Source organism: Ascaphus truei, chromosome 22 (genome assembly GCF_040206685.1).
Source record: "Ascaphus truei isolate aAscTru1 chromosome 22, aAscTru1.hap1, whole genome shotgun sequence".
In the NCBI taxonomy this organism is placed as follows: domain Eukaryota; kingdom Metazoa; phylum Chordata; class Amphibia; order Anura; family Ascaphidae; genus Ascaphus; species Ascaphus truei.
In genome coordinates, this window is record NC_134504.1 from 15,898,614 (window position 1) to 15,920,472 (window position 21,859).

A 21,859-nucleotide genomic window follows, 5' to 3' on the forward strand; every position below is an offset into this window, starting at 1 on the left:
GCAGCGGGCCCCTCTCCCCGTGTGATGCAGGCAGTGGGGCCCCTCTCCCCGTGTGATGCGGCAGCGGGCCCCTCTCCCCGTGTGATGCAGGCAGCGGGCCCCTCTCCCCGTGTGATGCAGGCAGCGGGGCCCCTCTCCCCGTGTGATGCAGGCAGCGGGGCCCCTCTCCCCGTGTGATGCAGGCAGCGGGGCCCCTCTCCCCGTGTGATGCAGGCAGCGGGCCCCTCTCCCCGTGTGATGCAGGCAGCGGGGCCCCTCTCCCCGTGTGATGCAGGCAGCGGGGCCCCTCTCCCCGTGTGATGCAGGCAGCGGGGCCCCTCTCCCCGTGTGATGCAGGCAGCGGCCCCTCTCCCCGTGTGATGCAGGCAGCGGGGCCCCTCTCCCCGTGTGATGCAGGCAGCGGGCCCCTCTCCCCGTGTGATGCAGGCAGCGGGCCCCTCTCCCCGTGTGATGCAGGCAGCGGGCCCCTCTCCCCGTGTGATGCAGGCAGCGGGCCCCTCTCCCCGTGTGATGCAGGCAGCGGGGCCCCTCTCCCCGTGTGATGCAGGCAGCGGGGCCCCTCTCCCCGTGTGATGCAGGCAGCTGGGCCCCTCTCCCCGTGTGATGCAGGCAGCGGGGCCCCTCTCCCCGTGTGATGCAGGCAGCGGGCCCCTCTCCCCGTGTGATGCAGGCAGCGGGCCCCTCTCCCGTGTGATGCAGGCAGCGGGCCCCTCTCCCCGTGTGATGCAGGCAGCGGCCCTCTCCGTGTGATGCAGGCAGGGGCCCCTCTCCCCGTGTGATGCAGGCAGCGGGCCCCTCTCCCCGTGTGATGCAGGCAGCGGGCCCTCTCCCCGTGTGATGCAGGCAGCGGCCCCTCTCCCCGTGTGATGCAGGCAGCGGGGCCCCTCTCCCCGTGTGATGCAGGCAGCGGGCCCCTCTCCCCGTGTGATGCAGGCAGCGGGGCCCCTCTCCCCGTGTGATGCAGGCAGCGGGCCCCTCTCCCCGTGTGATGCAGGCAGCGGGCCCCTCTCCCCGTGTGATGCAGGCAGCGGGCCCCTCTCCCCGTGTGATGCAGGCAGCGGGCCCCTCTCCCCGTGTGATGCAGGCAGCGGGCCCCTCTCCCCGTGTGTGATGCAGGCAGCGGGCCCTCTCCCCGTGTGATGCAGGCAGCGGGCCCCTCTCCCCGTGTGATGCAGGCAGCGGGCCCCTCTCCCCGTGTGATGCAGGCAGCGGGGCCCCTCTCCCCGTGTGATGCAGGCAGCGGGCCCCTCTCCCCGTGTGATGCAGGCAGCGGGCCCTCTCCCCGTGTGATGCAGGCAGCGGGCCCCTCTCCCCGTGTGATGCAGGCAGCGGGCCCCTCTCCCCGTGTGATGCAGGCAGCGGGGCCCCTCTCCCCGTGTGATGCAGGCAGCGGGCCCCTCTCCCGTGTGATGCAGGCAGTGGGGCCCCTCTCCCGTGTGATGCAGGCAGCGGGGCCCCTCTCCCCGTGTGATGCAGGCAGCGGGCCCTCTCCCCGTGTGATGCAGGCAGCGGGCCCTCTCCCGTGTGATGCAGGCAGCGGGCCCCTCTCCCCGTGTGATGCAGGCAGCGGGGCCCCTCTCCCCGTGTGATGCAGGCAGCGGGCCCCTCTCCCCGTGTGATGCAGGCAGCGGGGCCCCTCTCCCCGTGTGATGCGGCAGCGGGCCCCTCTCCCGTGTGATGCAGGCAGCGGGGCCCCTCTCCCCGTGTGATGCAGGCAGCGGCCCCTCTCCCCGTGTGATGCAGGCAGGGGCCCCTCTCCCCGTGTGATGCAGGCAGCGGGCCCCTCTCCCCGTGTGATGCAGGCAGCGGGGCCCCTCTCCCCGTGTGATGCAGGCAGCGGGGCCCCTCTCCCCGTGTGATGCAGGCAGCGGGGCCCCTCTCCCCGTGTGATGCAGGCAGCGGGCCCCTCTCCCCGTGTGATGCAGGCAGCGGGCCCCTCTCCCCGTGTGATGCAGGCAGCGGGCCCCTCTCCCCGTGTGATGCAGGCAGCGGGGCCCCTCTCCCCGTGTGATGCAGGCAGCGGGGCCCCTCTCCCCGTGTGATGCAGGCAGCGGGCCCCTCTCCCCGTGTGATGCAGGCAGCGGGCCCTCTCCCGTGTGATGCAGGCAGCGGGCCCCTCTCCCCGTGTGATGCAGGCAGCGGGCCCCTCTCCCCGTGTGATGCAGGCAGCGGGCCCCTCTCCCCGTGTGATGCAGGCAGCGGGCCCCTCTCTCCCCGTGTGATGCAGGCAGTGGGGCCCCTCTCCCCGTGTGATGCAGGCAGCGGGCCCCTCTCCCCGTGTGATGCAGCAGCGGCCCCTCTCCCCGTGTGATGCAGGCAGCGGGCCCCTCTCCCCGTGTGATGCAGGCAGCGGGGCCCCTCTCCCCGTGTGATGCAGGCAGCGGGCCCCTCTCCCCGTGTGATGCAGGCAGCGGCCCCTCTCCCCGTGTGATGCAGGCAGCGGGCCCCTCTCCCCCGTGTGATGCAGGCAGCGGGGCCCCTCTCCCGTGTGATGCAGGCAGCGGGGCCCCTCTCCCCGTGTGATGCAGGCAGCGGGCCCCTCTCCCCGTGTGATGCAGGCAGCGGGCCCCTCTCCCCGTGTGATGCAGGCAGCGGCCCCTCTCCCCGTGTGATGCAGGCAGTGGGGCCCCTCTCCCCGTGTGATGCGGGCAGCGGGCCCCTCTCCCCGTGTGATGCAGGCAGCGGGCCCCTCTCCCCGTGTGATGCGGGCAGCGGGGCCCCTCTCCCCGTGTGATGCAGGCAGTGGGCCCCTCTCCCCGTGTGATGCAGGCAGCGGGGCCCCTCTCCCCGTGTGATGCAGGCAGCGGGGCCCCTCTCCCCGTGTGATGCAGGCAGCGGGCCCCTCTCCCCGTGTGATGCAGGCAGCGGGGCCCCTCTCCCCGTGTGATGCAGGCAGCGGGGCCCTCTCCCCGTGTGATGCAGGCAGCGGGGCCCCTCTCCCCGTGTGATGCAGGCAGTGGGCCCCTCTCCCCGTGTGATGCAGGCAGCGGGCCCCTCTCCCCGTGTGATGCAGGCAGCGGGCCCCTCTCCCCGTGTGATGCAGGCAGCGGGCCCCTCTCCCCGTGTGATGCAGGCAGCGGGCCCCTCTCCCCGTGTGATGCAGGCAGCGGGCCCCTCTCCCCGTGTGATGCAGGCAGTGGGCCCCTCTCCCCGTGTGATGCAGGCAGCGGGGCCCTCTCCCCGTGTGATGCAGGCAGCAGGCCCCTCTCTCCGTGTGATGCAGGCAGTGGGGCCCCTCTCCCCGTGTGATGCAGGCAGCGGGGCCCCTCTCCCCGTGTGATGCAGGCAGCGGGCCCCTCTCCCCGTGTGATGCAGGCAGTGGGGCCCCTCTCCCCGTGTGATGCAGGCAGCAGGCCCCTCTCCCCGTGTGATGCAGGCAGCGGGCCCCTCTCCCCGTGTGATGCAGGCAGCGGCCCCTCTCCCCGTGTGATGCAGGCAGTGGGGCCCCTCTCCCCGTGTGATGCAGGCAGCGGGCCCCTCTCCCCGTGTGATGCAGGCAGCGGGCCCCTCTCCCCGTGTGATGCAGGCAGCGGGCCCCTCTCCCCGTGTGATGCAGGCAGCGGCCCCTCTCCCCGTGTGATGCAGGCAGCGGGGCCCTCTCCCCGTGTGATGCAGGCAGCGGGCCCCTCTCCCCGTGTGATGCAGGCAGCGGGCCCCTCTCCCCGTGTGATGCAGGCAGCGGGCCCCTCTCCCCGTGTGATGCGGGCAGCGGCCCCTCTCCCCGTGTGATGCAGGCAGCGGGCCCCTCTCCCCGTGTGATGCAGGCAGTGGGGGCCCTCTCCCCGTGTGATGCAGGCAGCAGGCCCCTCTCCCCGTGTGATGCAGGCAGCGGGCCCCTCTCCCCGTGTGATGCAGGCAGCGGGCCCCTCTCCCCGTGTGATGCAGGCAGCGGGCCCCTCTCCCCGTGTGATGCAGGCAGCGGGGCCCTCTCCCCGTGTGATGCAGGCAGCGGGCCCCTCTCCCGTGTGATGCAGGCAGTGGGGCCCCTCTCCCCGTGTGATGCAGGCAGCGGGGCCCCTCTCCCCGTGTGATGCAGGCAGTGGGGCCCTCTCCCCGTGTGATGCAGGCAGCGGGGCCCTCTCCCCGTGTGATGCAGGCAGCGGGCCCCTCTCCCCGTGTGATGCAGGCAGTGGGGCCCCTCTCCCCGTGTGATGCAGGCAGCGGGCCCCTCTCCCCGTGTGATGCAGGCAGCGGGGCCCCTCTCCCCGTGTGATGCAGGCAGCGGCCCCTCTCCCCGTGTGATGCAGGCAGCGGGCCCCTCTCCCCGTGTGATGCGGGCAGGCGGCCCCTCTCCCCGTGTGATGCAGGCAGTGGGGCCCCTCTCCCCGTGTGATGCAGGCAGCGGGCCCCTCTCCCCGTGTGATGCAGGCAGCGGGGCCCCTCTCCCCGTGTGATGCAGGCAGCGGGGCCCCTCTCCCCGTGTGATGCAGGCAGCGGGGCCCCTCTCCCCGTGTGATGCAGGCAGCGGGCCCCTCTCCCCGTGTGATGCAGGCAGCGGCCCCTCTCCCCGTGTGATGCAGGCAGCGGGCCCCTCTCCCCGTGTGATGCAGGCAGTGGGCCCCTCTCCCCGTGTGATGCAGGCAGCGGGGCCCCTCTCCCCGTGTGATGCAGGCAGCGGGCCCCTCTCCCCGTGTGATGCAGGCAGCGGGGCCCTCTCCCGTGTGATGCAGGCAGCGGGCCCCTCTCCCCGTGTGATGCAGGCAGCGGGCCCCTCTCCCCGTGTGATGCAGGCAGCGGGCCCCTCTCCCCGTGTGATGCAGGCAGCGGGCCCCTCTCCCCGTGTGATGCAGGCAGCGGGCCCCTCTCCCCGTGTGATGCAGGCAGTGGGGCCCCTCTCCCTCTCCCCGTGTGATGCAGGCAGTGGGGCCCCTCTCCCTCTCCCGTGTGATGCAGGCAGCGGCCCCTCTCCCCGTGTGATGCAGGCAGCGGCCCCTCTCCCCGTGTGATGCAGGCAGCGGGGCCCCTCTCCCCGTGTGATGCAGGCAGCGGCCCCTCTCCCCGTGTGATGCAGGCAGCGGGCCCCTCTCCCCGTGTGATGCAGGCAGCGGGGCCCTCTCCCCGTGTGATGCGGGCAGCGGCCCCTCTCCCCGTGTGATGCAGGCAGCGGGCCCCTCTCCCCGTGTGATGCAGGCAGCGGCCCCTCTCCCCGTGTGATGCAGGCAGTGGGGCCCTCTCCCCGTGTGATGCAGGCAGCGGGCCCCTCTCCCCGTGTGATGCAGGCAGCGGGCCCCTCTCCCCGTGTGATGCAGGCAGCGGGGCCCCTCTCCCCGTGTGATGCAGGCAGCGGGCCCCTCTCCCCGTGTGATGCGGGCAGCGGCCCCTCTCCCAGTGTGATGCAGGCAGCGGGCCCCTCTCCCCGTGTGATGCAGGCAGCGGCCCCTCTCCCCGTGTGATGCAGGCAGCGGGCCCCTCTCCCCGTGTGATGCGGGCAGCGGCCCCTCTCCCCGTGTGATGCAGGCAGCGGGCCCCTCTCCCCGTGTGATGCAGGCAGCGGCCCCTCTCCCCGTGTGATGCAGGCAGCGGGGCCCCTCTCCCCGTGTGATGCAGGCAGCGGGCCCCTCTCCCCGTGTGATGCAGGCAGCAGGCCCTCTCCCCGTGTGATCGTGTGATGCAGGCAGCGGGCCCCTCTCCCCGTGTGATGCAGGCAGCGGTCCCACACACACACACACACACACACACACACACACACACACACACACACACACACACACTCCCTGCCGCGGTCACACACACACACTCCCTGCCGCAGTCCCACACACACACACACACACACACACACACACACACACACACACACACACACACACACACACACACACACACACACACACACACACACTCCCTGCCGCAGTCCCACACACACACACACACACACACACACACACACACACACACACACACACGCTGCCGCGGTCACACACACACACACTCCCTGCCGCAGTCCCACACACACACACACACACACACACACACACACACACACACACACACACACACACACACACACACACTCCCTGCCGCAGTCCCACACACACACACACACACACACACACACACACACACACACACACACACGCTGCCGCGGTCACACACACACACACACTCCCTGCCGCAGTCCCACACACACACACACACACACACACACACACACACACACACACACTCCCTGCCGCAGTCCCACACACACACACACACACACACACACACACACACACACACACACACGCTGCCGCGGTCACACACACACACACTCCCTGCCGCAGTCCCACACACACACACACACACACACACACACACACACACACACGCTGCCGCGGTCACACACACACACACTCCCTGCCGCAGTCCCTCACACACACACACACACACACACACTCCCTGCCGCGGTCACAAACACACACTCCCTGCCACGGTCACATACTCCCTGCTGCAGTCACACACACACACTCCCTGCCGCGGTCACGCACACACACTCCCTGCCGCAGTCCCTCACACACACACACACTCCCTGCCACAGTCCCTCACACATACTCCCTGCCACGGTCACACACACTCCCTGCCATGGTCACACACACACACACTCCCTGCCAGGGTCACACACACACCCTGCGGCGGTCACACACACCCTGCGGCGGTCACACAGATGTCTTCGACTGATCCACTGATTGAGCCACCTGTGCTGAATCTGGGATATCCTAAAAACCTGACCTGTTGGGGGGGTCTTGAGGGCCGGAGTTGACCATCACGGCTCTCCTGTGTTTGTGCGCATATCAGGTTATAGGATAAAGATGGCGTCCATTCCCCGCAGTGTCGCACGCCGTTACAAAGTGTCAGCAGCGCCTCCCCTGACAGACACTTGTAGGCTTTCATATTCTGCAACAGGCGCAGTAGGCGGGACCCCTCTCCACGTGCGCAGTGATTGGCTCAAGCGGTGGATCCCGATTGCCGCAGGAAGCGCGAGTCGGTATCCGATTTGGCTCATTCCCTGGAGGCACCTTTGTCGTTTCGCTGATGTCACCGCTCTGATGTCACCACCTTCATATCGCCGTGCTGATGTCACTGCTCTGAGGTCACCGCTCTGTCACCACCCTCATGTCACCGTGCTTACGTCACCGCCCTCATGTCACCACCCTGATATCACCACCCTCATGTCACCGTGCTTACGTCACCGCCCTGATGTCACCGTGCTTACGTCACCGCCCTGATGTCACGTGCTTACGTCACCGCCCTGATGTCACGTGCTTACGTCACCGCCCTGATGTCACGTGCTTACGTCACCACCCTGATGTCACCGTGCTTACGTCACCGCCCTCATGTCACCGTGCTTATGTCACCGCCCTGATATCACCGCCCTCATGTCACCGCCCTGATGTCACCGTGCTTACGTCACCGCTCTCATGTCACCGTGCTTACGTCACCGCCCTGATGTCACCGTGCTTACGTCACCACCCTCATGTCACCGTGCTTACGTCACCGTGCTTACGTCACCGCCCTGATGTCACCGCCCTCATGTCACCGTGCTTACGTCACCGCCCTGATGTCACCACCCTCATGTCACCGTGCTTACGTCACCGCCCTCATGTCACCGTGCTTACGTCACCGCCCTCATGTCACCGTGCTTACGTCACCACCCTGATGTCACCACCTTGCAGCTGGCGTGGGCAGCATCGCCATCTAGAGGCTGTGCTGGGGATTGCTGCGATCTTTCACATTTGATTCATATTGATATTATGGCGCGGATCCACCAAACGGTGCTACGTTTGGCCCCTATTCACATGAACGGGGGCTCAGGCATGCAATAGCTTAGCAATGTTTTGTGGATCCGGCCTATGTATGTTCTTTGTATACACGGTGCTGTACAGAACAGACAGTAGAATAGAGGGAGTTACAATAGTGTTGGGACACTTTCAGAGGCAGGGGGTGGCAGTGCCAACCTTGGTGGTTGGCAATTGCAGTGGCTGGCCTTGATGGTGGGTAACTGTAGTGGCTGGCCTTCATGGTGGGTAAGGGCAGTGGATGGCAGTACCTGGCCTTGATGGTGGGTAACTGTTGTGCCTGGCCTTGATGGTGGGTTAGTACAGTGGATGGCAGTGCCTGGCCTTCACGGTGGGTAAGGGCAGTGGATGGCAGCACCTGGCCTTGATGGTGAATAAATGCTGCAGATGGAAGTACCTGGTCTTCATGGTGGGTGAGTTCAGTGGATGGCAGCGCCTGGCCTTGATAGTGGGTGAGTTCAGTGGATGGCAGTGCCTGACCTTGGTTGTGGGTGAGTTCAGTGGATGGCAGTGCCTGGCCTTGATGGGGGGTGAGTTCAGTGGATGGCAGTGCCTGGCCTTGATGGGGGGTGAGTTCAGTGGATGGCAGTGACTGGCTTTCATGGTGGGTGAGTTCAGTGGATGGCAGTGCCTGGCCTTGATGGTGGGTGAGTTCAGTGTGTGGCAGTGCCTGGCCTTGATGGTGGGTGAGTTCAGTGTATGGCAGTGCCTGGCCTTGATGGTGGGTGAGTTCAGTGGATGGCAGTGCCTGACCTTGATGGTGGGTGAGTTCAGTAGATGGCAGTGCCTGGCCTTGATGGTGGGTGAGTTCAGTGTATGGCAGTGCCTGGCCTTGATGGTGGGTGAGTTCAGTGTATGGCAGTGCCTGGCCTTAATGGTGGGTGAGTTCAGTGTATGGCAGTGCCTGGCCTTGATGGTGGGTGAGTTCAGTGTATGGCAGTGACTGCAAAGTATAGTCCAGAAAACCGGGAATGGTGCTCAGCAAATAAGACCCTTCCCCATAGCAATTAAACAGTTGCCACTGGGACGGCAAAGACTGGGGTTGGAAAGGCGCCTGTGGTACTCAGTGTGGTCATATGATATCAGCCTAGTGATACAAGTCACTCACGGATGGCAGTGACTGACCTTGATGGTGGGTAAGTGCAGTGGATAGCAGTGACTGGCCTTGATGGTGGGTAAGTGCAGTGGATAGCAGTGGCTGGCCTTGATGGTGGGTAACTGCAGTGGATACCAGTGGCTGACCTTGATAGTGGGGGCGTGCAATGGATGGCAGCGCCTGGCCTTCGTGGTGGGCAAGACCCTTACTGCAGCTGATAATCGGAACCTCTTGCGTGCCAGGCTCTCAAGCTCCCGTTACAATAAGCGCGTCGGCGCTGGCGCTCACGTGCAGATTCTGAATGACCCTACTAATGTTTCCGGCGAGCCGTGGTCCCGAGCCACGTCAACTCTTCACAGAACTCACGTTACTAAGCAAAGTCAGAGGGGTCCGTGCCTGCGTATAAGGCGCTCATTTCACACCTGTTATATACAGTCTCCTGGCGGTTTCTTCACGCCTGATTGAATTTGGTCCTCGTCTCCGATTTCACTTATTTAATTTTTTTTCCCCGGAGACGTTCCTGTGGTGTGATCGACTCTAACCCCCCCCCCCCCCCCGCCGGCGCTCATCAAAGCGGAGGGCCAGGCAAGGCGCGAGCGTGCGCACGAGAGAGGACGCGCGCGCCTTTGTAGCCGCGCGCGTTTTCCGGAACGAGGGTCGATCGCCTTCGGGAGACGGGGGAACCGACCCCCCAAACAGCACGTTCGCCCGCGCACAAAACCCTTCAGCGTTCCAGCCGCGGGCCGCCATTCTCCGCACGGGGTTTTCTTTTTTAGAAAGCAACTAGCTGAGAGACCCGGCGTTGCCCGGGATGTAAATGCGTAATAGGTAGTATTATTTATAAATTGTGGAACAATAGGTGACAATTTGTTGGAAAGGTTGGATAATAATGTTGAAAAGAAAGATGGAAGAAAATGTAATACGATGTTGTATAAAAATGGTTTATTGTAAACACACCACAGTACAATGTATATTTTGGTGACATAAGTGATGTGAAAATGTGAGGTGTGTGTCCTGCTAGGGTGTGAGCGTGTGTGAGGCGGCGGGTGGGTGTTCAGTACGGGTGGCGCGTGGGTAGTGAGTGCTGGCTGTGGGTCGGGGTCCTGCTAGGGTTTGAGGCGGCGGGTGTGTGGCGAGTGCGGGTGACAGCTGGTCAGTGATATTGTTGCGTAGGGGCAGGATGCGGCAGGTGTGTGTGGTGGGTGAGAGGCGGCGGGTGTGTGTCGAGTGTGGCAGGTCTGTTTAGTGTGTGCGGCGGCTGTGTGGCGCAGGGGTGTGAGCGGTGGGCGGGTGAAAGGCAGAAGTGCGGGTGGGAGAAAGGCAGAGGCGGGAGGGCGGACGAAAAGCGTTGAAGGAGGGGAGGGGAGGAGAGGTCGGAGGGGTGGTGGAGGGTGGTGAGGGGAGGTGAAGGGGGGCGGAGGGGAGGTGAGGATGGGTGGTGGGGGATGGTGAGGGGAGGTGAAGGGGGGGCGGAGGGGAGGTGAAGGGGGGGCGGAGGGGAGGTGAAGGGGGGGCGGAGGGGAGGTGAAGGGAGGTGAAGGGGGGGTGACGGGAGGTGGAGGGGGTTGCCGGGAGGTGAAGGGAGGGGGGGGGGGGTGACAGGAGGTGAAGGGAGGGGGGGGTGACAGGAGGGGAAGGGGGGGGTGGTGACAGGAGGTGAAGGGAGGAAGGGAAGGGGGAGGTGGAGGAGAGGAAGGGGGAGGTGGGGGAGGAGGGGAAGGGGGGAGGTGGGGGAAAGGGTGAAGGGGGGGAGGGGTGAAGGGGGTAAAGGTGGGGGAGGGGAAAAGGGGGGAAAGGTGGGGGAGGAGGGAAAGGGGGAAAGAGGGGTGGAGGGGGGGAAGAGGGGAGAGGGGGGATGAGGAAAGGTGGATGTGGAGGAGGGGAAGTGAGGAGGGTAAGGGGGGAGGTGAGGAGAGTAAGGGGGGGGGCGGAGGTGGAGGAGGGGGAGGGGAAGGGGGGAGATGGAGGAGGGGAAGGGGGGAGATGGAGGAGGGGAAGTGGTGGGAAGTGGTGGGAAGAGGGGGGAGGTGGTGGGAAGGGGGGAAGAGGGGGGAGGTGGTGGGAAGGGGGGAAGAGGGGGGAGGTGGTGGGAAGGGGGGAAGAGGGGGGAGGTGGTGGGAAGGGGGGAGGAGGGGGGAGGTGGTGGGAAGGGGGGAGGAGGGGGGAGGTGGTGGGAAGGGGGGAGGTGGTGGGAAGGGGGAGGGGGGAGGAGGTGGGAAGGGGGGGGAGGAGGGGGGAGGTGGGAAGGGGGGGGAGGAGGGGGGGAGGTGGGAAGGGGGGGAGGTGGTGGGAAGGGGGGGGAGGTGGTGGGAAGGGGGGAAGGGGGGGGAGGTGGTGGGAAGGTGGGAAGGGGCGGTGGAAAGGGGGGGGAGGTGGTGGGAAGGTGGTGGGAGGTTGTAAGGGGGAGTGAAGGGGGGGTGGAGGGGAGGTGAAGGGGGGTGTGGAGGGGAGGTGAAGGGGGGGGGGTGGAGGGGAGGTGAAGGGGGGGGGTGGAGGGGAGGTGAAGGGGGGGGTGGAGGGGAGGTGAAGGGGGGGGGGGTGGAGGGGAGGTGAAGGGGGGGGGTGGAGGGGAGGTGAAGGGGGAGTGAAGTGGAGGTGATGTGGAAGGGAGGGGAAGTGTAGTGAGGGGTGGGTGAGGGGACGTGAAGGGGAGGTGAAGGGGGGGTGAGGGGAGGTGAAGGGAGGTGGAGGTGGTTGCCGGGAGGTGAAGGGAGGGGGGGGGGTGACGGGAGGTGAAGGGAGGGGGGGGGGTGACGGGAGGTGAAGGGAGGGGGGGGGGTGACAGGAGGTGAAGGGAGGGGGGGTGACAGGAGGCGAAGGGGGGGGGGGTGACAGGAGGTGAAGGGAGGAAGGGAAGGGGGAGGTGGAGGAGAGGAAGGGGGAAGAGGGGAAGGGGGGAGGAGGGGGAAAGGGTGAAGGGGGGGAGGTAAGGGTGAAGGGGGGGAGGGGTGAAGGGGGAAAGGGGGGGGAGGGGAAAAGGGGGGAAAGGTGGGGGAGGAGGGAAAGAGGGGGGAAGGGGGGAAAGAGGGGGGAAGGGGGGAAAGAGGGGCGGAGGGGGGAAAGAGGGGCGGAGGGGGGAAGGAGGGGCGGAGGGGGGATGGGGAAAGGGGGAGGTGGAGGAGGGGAAGTGAGGAGGGTAAGGGGGGAGGTGAGGAGGGTAAGGGGGGAGGTGAGGAGGGTAAGGCGGGAGGTGAGGAGGGGAAGGGGGGAGGTGGAGGAGGGGAAGGGGGGGGGAGGTAGAGGAGGGGGGAGGTGGAGGAGGGGAAGGGGGGAGATGGAGGAGGGGAAGTGGTGGGAAGTGGTGGGAAGAGGGGGGAGGTGGTGGGAAGGGGGGAGGTGGTGGGAAGGGGGGAAGAGGGGGGAGGTGGTGGGAAGGGGGGAAGAGGGGGAGGTGGTGGGAAGGGGGGAGGTGGTGGGAAGGGGGGAGGGGGGAGGTGGTGGGAAGGGGGGAGGAGGGGGGGTGGAGGGGAGGTGAAGGGGGGGGTGGAGGGGAGGTGAAGGGGGGGGATGTGGAAGGGAGGGGAAGTGTAGTGAGGGGTGGGTGAGGGGAGGTGGAGGGGGGTGGAGGGGAGGTGGAGGGGGGTGGAGGGGATGTGGAAGGGAGGGGAAGTGTAGTGAGGGGTGGGTGAGGGGAGGTGAAGGCCGCTCACTCACCCGTCCGGCAGCTCCCACGTGGATCTGAGGCGGGAGGCAGCGTGTTGTGGCCGCTCCCCCGCTGACTGTAGCGGCGCCGGGGGGGGGGGGGTGGAGGGGAAGTGAGTGAGGGGAGGTGATCACTCCGCTCCCCCGCTGAGTGTAGCGGCGCCGGGGGGGGGGGTGGAGGGGAAGTGAGTGAGGGGAGGTGATCACTCCGCTCCCCCGCTGAGTGTAGCGGCGCCGGGGGGGGGGGGGGTGGAGGGGAAGTGAGTGAGGGGAGGTGATCACTCCGCTCCCCCGCTGAGTGTAGCAGCGCCGGGGGGAGGGTGGAGGGGAAGTGAGTGAGGGGAGGTGATCACTCCGCTCCCCCGCTGAGTGTAGCGGCGCCGGGGGGGTGTGGAGGGGAAGTGAGTGAGGGGAGGTGATCACTCCGCTCCCCCGCTGAGTGTAGCGGCGTCGGGGGGGGTGGAGGGGAAGTGAGTGAGGGGAGGTGATCACTCCGCTCCCCCGCTGAGTGTAGCGGCGCCGGGGGGGGGGGTGGAGGGGAAGTGAGTGGGGGGAGGTGAAGGGGGGTGAGGGGACGTGAAGACCGCTCACTCACCCGTCCGGCAGCTCCCTCACCCGTCCGGCAGCTCCCACGTGGAGGGGGGGGGGGGTGAAAGCGCGGGAAACAGGGAGAGGCGGAGGAAGAGGCGGAGCCTCCGGGACCGGTGGGGAAGAGAGCGGGAGATGTGCTGCTAACACTGTGAGCCCCGCTAATGTATGTAACACTGTGTGTGTGTGTGTGTTTAGTGATGTGTGTGTTTAGTGATGTGTGTGTGTGTGTGTGTGTGTGTGTGTGTGTGTGTGTGTGTGTATAGTGATGTGTGTGTTTAGTGATGTGTGTGTATAGTGATGTGTGTGTGTGTGTGTGTATAGTGATGTGTGTGTGTGTGTATAGTGATGTGTGTGTGTGTGTATAGTGATGTGTGTGTGTGTGTATAGTGGTGTGTGTGTGTGTCCCTGTGTGTGTCCCTGTGTGTGTCCCTGTGTGTGTCCCTGTGTGTGTCCCTGTGTGTGTCCCTGTGTGTGTCCCTGTGTGTGTCCCTGTGTGTGTGTGTGTCCTTTGGCCCGTCACTCCGCCTCAGGCCAATGAGAGGTGTGGGGGGCGGGCCAAGGGGGTGGTGTGAGTGTGTGAGGCCAATGAGAGGTGTGCGGGGGCGGGCGGCCCAAGGGACCAATGAGATTGCCGCTAGGGACACCGGACATCCAGGCAGGCAAACATACAGTGCTTTCACTAATATAGTATAAGATAGTAGGATTTAATGGGAATTTGTGGGGGGAAAAAAATGGATTTAATTCACAGATTCTTGACGGTTTCATGGAAGTCGGCGCAGAACGTCACATCGGTCTCTTCTAAGAAGAATGAGGTACGTGTGAAAAGAAGAAGCTCTGCTCCTGGGTGTAAGAAATTCAAAACGGGGCGTGGGTTTTATGGTTTCATTGTAGGAAGAATGAAACAATATTTCTACTGTACACATTAAACGATGAGGGTCTTCACCTGTGCTGAAGCAGGGACTGATTGAGCCTTCTTTGCTGAAGATTGGACTGATTGATCCGCCTGTGCTGAAGCAGGGACTGATTGAGCCACCTGTGCTGAAGCCAGGACTGATCCACCTGTGCTGAAGCAGGGACTGATTGAGCCACCTGTGCTGAAGCCAGGACTGATCCACCTGTGCTGAAGCAGGGACTGATTGAGCCACCTGTGCTGAAGCAGGAACTGATTGCGCCCACCTGTGGAGAAGCAGGGACTGACTGAGCCACCTGTGCAGGCGCAAGGATTGATTAACCCACCTGGGCTGAAGCAGGGATATCCTGTAAACCTGACCTGTTGGTGGCCCTTGAGGACGGGAGTTGGCCGCTCCTGTTTTAAAACCAACCCGTATGCCGGTCCGATAAAGTGGGACCGGGAGAGTGTAATAGTGAAAGAAATGAGCGGTACTTTGGGTCGGCGTCGCCGCCGGATGCGAGAGAGGGAGGAGTGAGCGGCACACATATAGCGCTTTGAAGTATGGTCATTATGGTACATTAGGGATGTGTCAGAGGGTCACATTTAAAAAGGCTGAGGCCCCCTCCCCCCGGCACCTTTCCCCCTAAATCTCACCCTGCAAAAGACCAGCACAAAACCTGATATGCAGGTTTGGCAGAGATAGGGTTAATCACTGGATCAATATGTCCGATTATTGTAAATAATATAATGCATGTTGTAGGGTGACCAGCAATGTGGGGGGGGGGGCAGCAGAACACCCCGATATTGCCCCAAACTTTGCATAGCAGAGAATAAAAGCGGGTTGCTGCCCCCTGGGAGGGGAACGCGCGTATTCGCAGCAAGAAGATTCTTTTATTATTGGACACGCAGCGCCGGCGTTTCGGGTCCCAAGCGAGGGGTACCCAGCGGAGGCCCGTGTTCACTAAGGAGTGCTACGCGTTAGCCCACCCGTTTGGAATGACTGGGAGTAAAGACGAGCCAACGCTTAGCACCCCTTAGTGAATCGGCGCCCCTTTGCGTCCCCCCCCCACGGAATGGTTTGGCGGGTAATCTGACTTTATCCCGTTTGGGGCTTTGCCGCTCCTGTGTATTAGGGTCGTCCTGTGTATTAGGGTCGTTGTCCTGTGTATTAGGGTCGTTTAAAACGCTTAGTCTCGCAGGCTAATCCCGGTATCTCCCCCAAGCCAGTAAGACAGGCACTTCGGGGGGGGGGGGGAAGTATCCCTGACAGGGGCGCTGTCAGGCGCGCGCGGGTGATTACCGCGGCTGTCCTTGCAGCCTCACTACACTCGGGCACAGAGCTGACGGCGGCCGCATGTAATTTGCCTGCAAAATCCTATTCATTTTCAATTTATAGGCAGCTTACTTTGCTGTCTGACTGGGACGGACGCTACGCAGATTAAGACATCAAAGGGGCTTTATTCAGTACATGGCAGGGGAAAAAGGCGTATGATTCAATAAGGGCAACTTCAATCCCTACGGGCCACCAACAGGCCAGGTTTTATGGATATCCCTGCTTCAGCACAGGTGGCACAATCAGTGGCTCAGTCTGAGCCTCTGAGCCACCTGCGCTGAATCAGGGACTGAATGACCCACCTGCCCTGAAGCTGGGACTGATTGAGCCACCTGTGCTGAAGCAGGGATATCCTTAAAACCTGACCTGTTGGTGGCCCCTGAGGACCGGGGTTGACCCACCCCCTGCTTTAAACCTTTAACTGCCGTCGGGGCGATCCTGCGATTGCAGTCCAAAGATAGCGAATGTTACCATGAAAGGGCCACCGCATCTCCCGTCTTCCCCACGCTGGAGAGCATTTCAGCCCCACTCTTGTGAAAGGAGCGGGGGATTTTTCCCAGCGAGGAGACGCAGTTTCACAGTATTTCTAAACGATTATTTTTGTTTTTTTAAAGGAGCAGTCTCTCCCCCTTACTCCTTATTATAGACCCCCCCCCCCCCCCCGTGGGGTCCCCGTGGGGCCCCCGTGGCAGAACCACATTTATTTCAGCGGTGAGTGAAAAAGTGACAAAAACCCTCCACCGTATAGCATACAGCAAACAGAGACCCCCTCAGCCAGGTCTGCACCCCTGCCCTGCCCCATTATCTCTTAGCATACACTGCTTCCACTGCCGCAGGGATTCTGGGAGAAAATACATGTATACCGAGCAGGTTCACATGTCAATGACTATATTTGGGCATTCGGCGCACGCGGTGTGTGTTCTGGACGCGGGGAGGAGCGCGTGAAATCCCGCCGCGCCTCAGTTCTGTGGGCGCAGAATTGGCTGGCACATTGCGCGCCTGTTTCCGGAGATCTGTACGCACCTCCTGCGAAACCCAGCCGCGGGGTAACTGGCCCGGGAGATTCCCGCGCCGGCAGACAGAGCCTCTCCATCCTGTGCCAGGGTGCCCCCCCCCCCCCCTTCCCTCACGGCACAAACAGATGGCATCGGATACAATTAGGGGCAATGCCAATACCGGCTTTGTTCTGCGTCTGGAGACGCGCCGGGGGGAGAGGGCGGGGGAGACGCGCCGGGGGGAGACGCGCCAGGGGGAGAGGGCGGGGGGGAGAGGGCGGGGGGAGCGGTTTTAGGTGTTTTGCTGCTTGTTCGTCTAGCAAAGATTGGGAAGGAAAAGTGGCGTGTTTATTTAATGTCAATTAAGGCCCTCGATGGGATTGGAATAAGGTGTTAGGTATATACCCATAAGGGGGCAATAAGGTGTTAGGTATATACCCATAAGGGGGCAATAAGGTGTTAGGTATATACCCATAAGGGGGCAATAAGGTGTTAGGTATATACCCATAAGGGGGCAATAAGGTGTTAGGTATATACCCATAAGGGGGGGGTAAGATATTAGGTATATACCCATAAGGGGGCAATAAGGTGTTAGGTATATACCCATAAGGGGGCAATAAGGTGTTAGGTATATACCCATAAGGGGGCAATAAGGTGTTAGGAATATACCCATAAGGGGGGGTAAGATGTTAGGTATATACCCATAAGGGGGCAATAAGATGTTGAGTATATACCCATAAAGGGGGGAATAAGATGTTGGGTATATACCCATAAGAGGGCAATAAGATGTTGGGTATATACCCATAAGGAGGAGGGGGGAATAAGATGTTAGGTATATACCCATAAGGGGGCAGAGCTTTCTTAAACTCAGTAGGGGGTTTCGGATAAAGATTCATTTTTTGGGGGGGGAGTCATGTAAGGGAAAAGCACAGAAGTGGGGGGAGGGAGGGAGAGCATGCCTTTTCTCCGGTCACATTTAAGATGGCCGCCACCGTGCTGTTTTTATGTCATGGTGAAGGCACACCGTTGTCGGGTGTGCTGTGTTGTCTGTTTAATGAACACAAAGAGGCGGCCTCGTTCCTCGGATCACGAGCCCGGAGCAGGTGATAAATATTTTCTGCTCAGCGAACACGTTATCTTGCTCTAATTCCGTATTTTCAGGCCGGTTTGTGCGTCAATCGGTAAGGAAAATGATCGCCATCACAACCCCCCCCCAACCCGCCCAACATCCTCTTGTGAAGACGTTGGTGAATCGAAGATTTCATGAATCGAGTCATCAGCGTTTTATGAACGTTGGATGGGACTAAAATCTCCACCAGCGAAGGAAAGATGGCTTCAACACATATTAAACAAGGCCCTTAAAGCAGTGGTCCAAGCTGCCGTGTTTTTTTTCTTTATTTCATTTGTCCCCCTTTAATATGTACACCAGTACAATCCACACAATAAGTAATTAGCTAAGTTGCTGATCGATCCGTTCTCCTGTGATCGATCGGCGAAGATTCGGCTCAGGGGTTCACTAAATGGCCGTCAGTGCAGCAGAAGAGGACCAAAGATGCAAAGTTCTGTGGGGAAGATCATGTGACCAGGCAGGCACTAGATACAATTGGTGCCCTGCTAGAGAGAGGGCGGGGCTCAGAAAGGGGTGTGTCAGAGCCAGTTTCAGAAGAAGAGGGAGATGTGACATTGTAAATGATTGCTATAGAAACAAAAAATGCTTGTTGCATTATAATACATTAAAAATGTCATTCAGAGTTGTGTAAAAATGATACAAGTATTTTCTCATAGTACAGAACGGATTTATTACAGTAACACAACCACGCGGATATTGCTCAGTCTGCAGCTTTAACATGTATAAGCAGGGGGTCTTTAGAGAGAAACTGCGTTCATTGCCATTCCGGGGACCCCCTGCATCCCGAGATAGTGCCGCTGGCTCTTCATGGAGGATTATATCCCCCTCGCGTGACGCGGGCCAGTAGGAAGCCGCCTGTGTGGCGCGGAAGATTTGATCCTCCATTTTGTTTTCCCTGGAGGGGACACTGCCGGCAGTGCCTTCCCCGGGAGATATCTCTGGAAACGGGGTCGCCAGAGCGGAAATTACCGAGGTTCAGCCCCCGAGAACCCCCGGCTTCCTATGCATGGTAACAACAAGAGGGGGAAGAGAATGAGTCGGGGGATCTGCCCTTGTGACAACCTTTTGCCCCTCATATATTGACCTTTTGCTGCTAATATATTGACCTTTTGCCCGCGATATTTGCCGTGGATTGCTGGCGCTGAGCGGGTTGCGTTTCCTGCAGGAAGGTGTTTGGGACGTTAGATGTTTTTCCTGAGCCCCCTCACTCCCGCCGGGCGAGACTCTGGGCTGTGTTACATTGGATCTCTCTCCTTGTCTCCCCCCCAGGTATATGATCACGTCTCTGGACCGCACGCACGCCGGACACTACCGCTGCGTCGTGCGCAATCGAATGGGGGCGTTACTGCAGAGGCGCACAGACGTCCAGGTGGCATGTAAGTTGCTCTCTCTTCCTTATGGCTTTTTGTAAAGGTGTCAGCTGCCGCGAACCCCCAAAAAAGGGCAGAGTGGGGGTGGGGCGTTTAACTGCGACACAGGCGGTGTCCAGCGGCCCAAATGGGAGAAGCTGTAGAGAGACCGTAAACCATCAGTCTCAACAGAATTGGAGGCGGTGGGTCCTCCAGAGGTCAAGCGCGTTCTTTTTAACTCCGGGGACCCCCTGGTTCTCGAGATACATACAGTTTTAGGAGCTGGTGCGCTCTCGTGTGAAATCCAACATGGCCGCCAGTGTAGCCCCGTAGGAAGACGCCAACCAGTGACGCTGCGGCATTCTGTTGTTGGCCTGTGGGACTTGGCGACCATTTTGAATTCCAAGTGCGAGTTTGGAACACCGGCGTAAGGTACCTCAGAAACTTGAGGAGGGAGAGGGGGGGGGGGAGGAGAGGGATGGGGGCGGGGGGGGGGGGGTTGTTTGAAGGGGTGGGGTCTCCTGAGGTGAAATTAACATCACTTTGACCCCCACCCCCTGGTTTAATATAGGCGGGAATCAGGGGGTCTCCACGGTCATTTCAGCTTCGAGGACCCCCTGCTCCTGAGATTCTTCACTGAGAATGTGCCACAGAGGTTTAAACCTCCATTTTGTTTCCCTGGGTGGGCACAGTACCGGTGGCACCTTCCCCGGTTAGTATCTATGGAACCAAAACTGAATAGGTGGAACTTACCCTTTAATAAGTGGCCGTGGGGGGGGGGGGGGGGGGTATTTACAGAAGTGCAAAACAGGGGCAGAGAAAAAGCACGGGGATTATTCAGGAGAAACATCCCTGATTGCAGCAGCTGGATTTTCTTATGTTTTTGCCCCAGTTTTGCTGAAGCCGGAATGTCCCTAATTCCTGGCCCGTTGGTGTCCCTTGAGGATTGGTGCCGGAATGTCCCTAATTCCTGGCCCGTTGGTGTCCCTTGAGGATTGGTGTTGGACCCCTCTATCTATGTATACACATATATATATATATAGGGAAACATACGTCTATTTTTAGATAATATATAACAAAGATGTTGTTTTGTGATATATATATAATCAAAAAATAAATAGATGATACCGTTCTGTGGCTAACGAAATGCTTTTATTTGTGCGAGCTTTCGAGATACACTGATCTCTTCTTCCGGCGATGTTACAATGAATGAAGCAAAAGGTTACTTAACAACAGTGTCTCTTGGAATGTTATCTGTGCTGGTCCTTCCCCCGGTGTGGATGTGTTTTATGGCTAGAGGTGTCAAAAGGTTCCTGAAAGTAAGTGATGTAAGAGTGTGTGTGTGTATCTGTGTGAATATAAATGAATGGAGAGACCACAGTATATACAGTGCTTTACAAAAGGTGTGTGTGGAGTGGGAGTGGATATAAATGGTGTGGGTGGGTGTGGAAATGTGAGAGATTGTAGCACAACTAAAAGTGTGTGTGGATACTTTGTGGTCCCTATTGGTGTATAGGGATGGAAAACATGGAGTATTACATACTAATACTCCTTGTTTTTCCAAAGGGAAGGACCAGCACAGATAACATTCCAATAGACACTGTTTTTAAGTATACCTTTTGCTTGCTTCATTCAATGTAACATCGCCGGAAGAAGAGATCAGTGTATCTCGAAAGCTCGCACAAATAAAAGCATTTAGTTAGCCACAGAACGGTATCATCTATTTATTTTTTGATTATTGAAGCTCGGCTAACACGGTACTGATACCTCTACACATATATATATATATATTTATATATATATATATATATATATATATATTACAGAAAGACAGACAGCTATAGATACATAAACACTAGAAATATTAATATATATGTGTGTGTGTGTGTATCTACTATATATTTCTGAAAGTGTCCTATGTGTCCGGGTCTGTATCTACTATATATTTCTGAAAGTGTCCTATGTGTCCGGGTCTGTATGTGTCTCCCTGTGCTCCTCCCCGTGTCCCTAGCGGCAATCTCATTGGACCTTGGGCCAGGCCAATGAGATTGCTCCCTTGGGCCGCCCGCCCGCCCCCGCACACCTCTCATTGGCCTGAGGCGGAGTGAAGGGCACACACACACACACACACACACACACACACACACACACACACACACACACACACACACACACACACACACACACACACACACACACACACACACACACACACACACACACACACACATCACTATACACACACACACACACACACACACCACTATACACACACACACACACACACACACACACACATCACTATACACACACACACATTACTATACACACACATCACTATACACACACACACACACACACACACACACACACACACACACACACACACACACACACATCACTATACACACACACACACACACACACACACACACCACTATACACACACACACACACACACACACACACACACATCACTATACACACACACATCACTATACACACATACACACACACACATCACTATACACACACACACACACACACACACACACACACATCACCACACACACACACACACACACACACACACACACACACACACACACACACACACACACACACGGTGTTACATACATTAGCGGGGCTCACAGTGTTAGCAGCACATCTCCCGCTCTCTTCCCCACCGGTCCCGGAGGCTCCGCCTCTTCCTCCGCCTCTCCGTTTCCCGCGCTTTCACACCCCCCCCCCCCTCCACGTGGGAGCTGCCGGACGGGTGAGGGAGCGGCCGGACGGGTGAGTGAGCAGCCTTCACCTCCCCTCCACCCCCCTCCACCTTCCCTCACTCACTTCCCCTCCACCCCCCCCCCCCCCCGGCGCCGCTACAGTCAGCGGGGGAGCGAGTGCCAGGGACACAGCGGGGGAGCGGCCACAACACGCTGCCTCCCGCCTCAGATCCACGTGGGACCTGCCGGACGGGTGAGTGAGCGGCCTTCACCTCCCCTCACTCCACTTCCCCTCCCTTCCACCTCCCCCCCCTCCACCCCCTTCCCCCCC

At 60.5% G+C, this 21,859-nt stretch overlaps 1 protein-coding gene across 1 annotated transcript in view; it reads left to right on the forward strand.

Moving 5' to 3' along the window:
- The window catches only part of LOC142472879 (protein sidekick-2-like), a 330,609-nt gene that overhangs the window by 197,013 nt on the left and 111,737 nt on the right, over nucleotides 1-21,859 (forward strand). Inside the window, 1 exon segment of the mRNA XM_075580078.1 lies at nucleotides 18,723-18,829. Coding sequence (XP_075436193.1) covers nucleotides 18,723-18,829 — 107 coding nt within the window.